General features: G+C 43.2%; 1 protein-coding gene across 1 annotated transcript in view; it reads left to right on the top strand.

The window, feature by feature from the left end:
* The window catches only part of LOC107094062 (disabled homolog 1-like), a 203,853-nt gene that overhangs the window by 69,252 nt on the left and 132,627 nt on the right, over nucleotides 1-1,974 (top strand). Inside the window, exon 2 of the mRNA XM_015389468.1 lies at nucleotides 1,380-1,645. Within this exon, the coding sequence (XP_015244954.1) occupies nucleotides 1,576-1,645 (70 nt within the window). The 5' untranslated portion in view covers nucleotides 1,380-1,575. The remainder of the gene's footprint in view (nucleotides 1-1,379; nucleotides 1,646-1,974) is intronic.

The following is a 1,974-nucleotide window of genomic DNA, read 5'->3' on the forward strand; positions in this document are numbered from 1 at the left end:
TCGATGCAATCAACTGGTTTTCCTTTGATAGAAAACTTTGAATCAATCTGACTGGCTTGAGATGAGCACCTTGAGATGACATGATGTGAATTGGCGCTATAGAAATAAACTGAATTGAATTGAATTTAGCTGTAATGAAATGGAGTCTTTTGCACATCTTTGAACTTAACAGCGTGGTTGTGATGTGGGGGTAGGATGTGTTACTTTGGTTATTCCCAACAGTCCCAACAGACAGGTTTCAGGCAACACTTTGCATTTCGTGTTTTTTTGCTCAACATCTATGGAGCAATTTTAGCGCAACCAAACTGAGCGTGCAGTGAGAACAATGTGCATCGTTTAAACTTTTTGAATTGAAAAAGCTTCCTGGATGGGAAGCAAAACGCCTTCAAACTTGGAAACAAAGTCAAGTGGATTGTTTTTAATTTTAATTTTTGGAATCGTTTAAACTCGGGTCTCCTGCTCGCTCAACTCCGACATCGCATTCTCGACTTCTTCTCCACGCGCTCAGCTTCCTTTCTGCTCTCGCTCGGCCCTATAGGATTAAATGATTTATTTAATTTACAGCTTTTTTAGATGCTTCTTCTCTGGGCTCTACCGCCATTCCCAACCGAGGATCGGACACGGTCAGACAAGGCAGCTGTAGCAGCCAACACAGTCTTTCTCTCACTTCTAACATTAAAGAAGGATCTTCAGTTGATTTGTTTGATCCAAGATCAAAAAAACAAAATCCTCATTGATTTGTCTTCCCTTCTCCCATTCCTATTCAGGCCTGTGACATTTTTCCTCCGCCCTAGCTCCACGCATCAGGACGTCATCAGTCAGTTGGATCATTTTAAAAAGCCTGACCCATCCTTGGTATTAGATCATAGCTTCTCTGATTTAGAGCAGTTTTTCTCAATATGTGGATAGATCTGGTCATATAGAGCTGCAGACCTGCGTGTTTTTGATTCCCCTCTGCTTTATTCAAGTTAACAGTTCAACGTGCAGAATGTGGTGACAGGTTGAGGAGATTAGTGAGCTAATTAGTTAAGAGGTGCTGGTTGATTAAGTCTCACTTGACATCAGGTATAAAAGTTTTGTATAAAAGGTGATTAGTCATACTTCTAAAGCCTTGGAAATTAGCTTGGTAATTAAAGACTGAAGCATGCTGGGTAGATTATTCTTCAGTAAATGTCGTTGCTGAGCCACATTATTGACAGAAAGCACAAAGTGGAGTGCAGGTCCCTCTACTCTGTTACCATGGGCAACATCTACTCCAGGCAGATCAGAAACAAGCTCATTCTCATGCCTGCTGATAACCCTTGCTTAGTTTCGCCCGCTCAGAGTAAGCATGACCTAACAAAGCAAACCTGTTTGTTCCTGTCTGTCTCTCCGTCCAGATCTCCGTGGGTGTGTGCGGGATGTTGTGTCAGGGCTAAAACCCATCCCTCTCCCATGAGCCTGTGTGCCCACGCACACACACACGGCGCCTTGACGCACGCACTCGGCGCCCACGCACCCACAGCCGGCACTGACGCTGTGAACTGGACCCTCGGAGCCCGGCAGAGCCCAGTCTAGCCCACTTGGAGCCTGAGGATGTCAACAGAGACGGAGCTTCAGCCAGCGGTCAGGCCCAGCAGCGTTAGACGGGACTCCAAGAGGAAAGGTAAGAAAGCCCTCAAAATGTACTCTTACTTTAAAGAAATACTGATTATTTTGAATGGTATCACATATATACCGTACTATCTATATATAACATTTAGTAGGCTTATATATAGCGGTCACCACATATAGTTTAGATTAGGGCTGGGTATCGATTCAGATTTTCCAAATTGATTCGATTCGATTCACAAGGGCCCGATTCGATTCGATTCACAATTATTGTTTCGTTTCCTTGATATGGAAGACATTCTCAGAAGAACCAATGCTGCAAATAGTAGAAACTTCTAGCTCAAACTTGGAGCATTACTAAAAAATTTACATATTTACATTAGG

The sequence above is a fragment of the Cyprinodon variegatus genome, unplaced genomic scaffold (genome assembly GCF_000732505.1).
Source record: "Cyprinodon variegatus isolate N-32 unplaced genomic scaffold, C_variegatus-1.0 Scaffold461, whole genome shotgun sequence".
Lineage (NCBI taxonomy): Eukaryota > Metazoa > Chordata > Actinopteri > Cyprinodontiformes > Cyprinodontidae > Cyprinodon > Cyprinodon variegatus.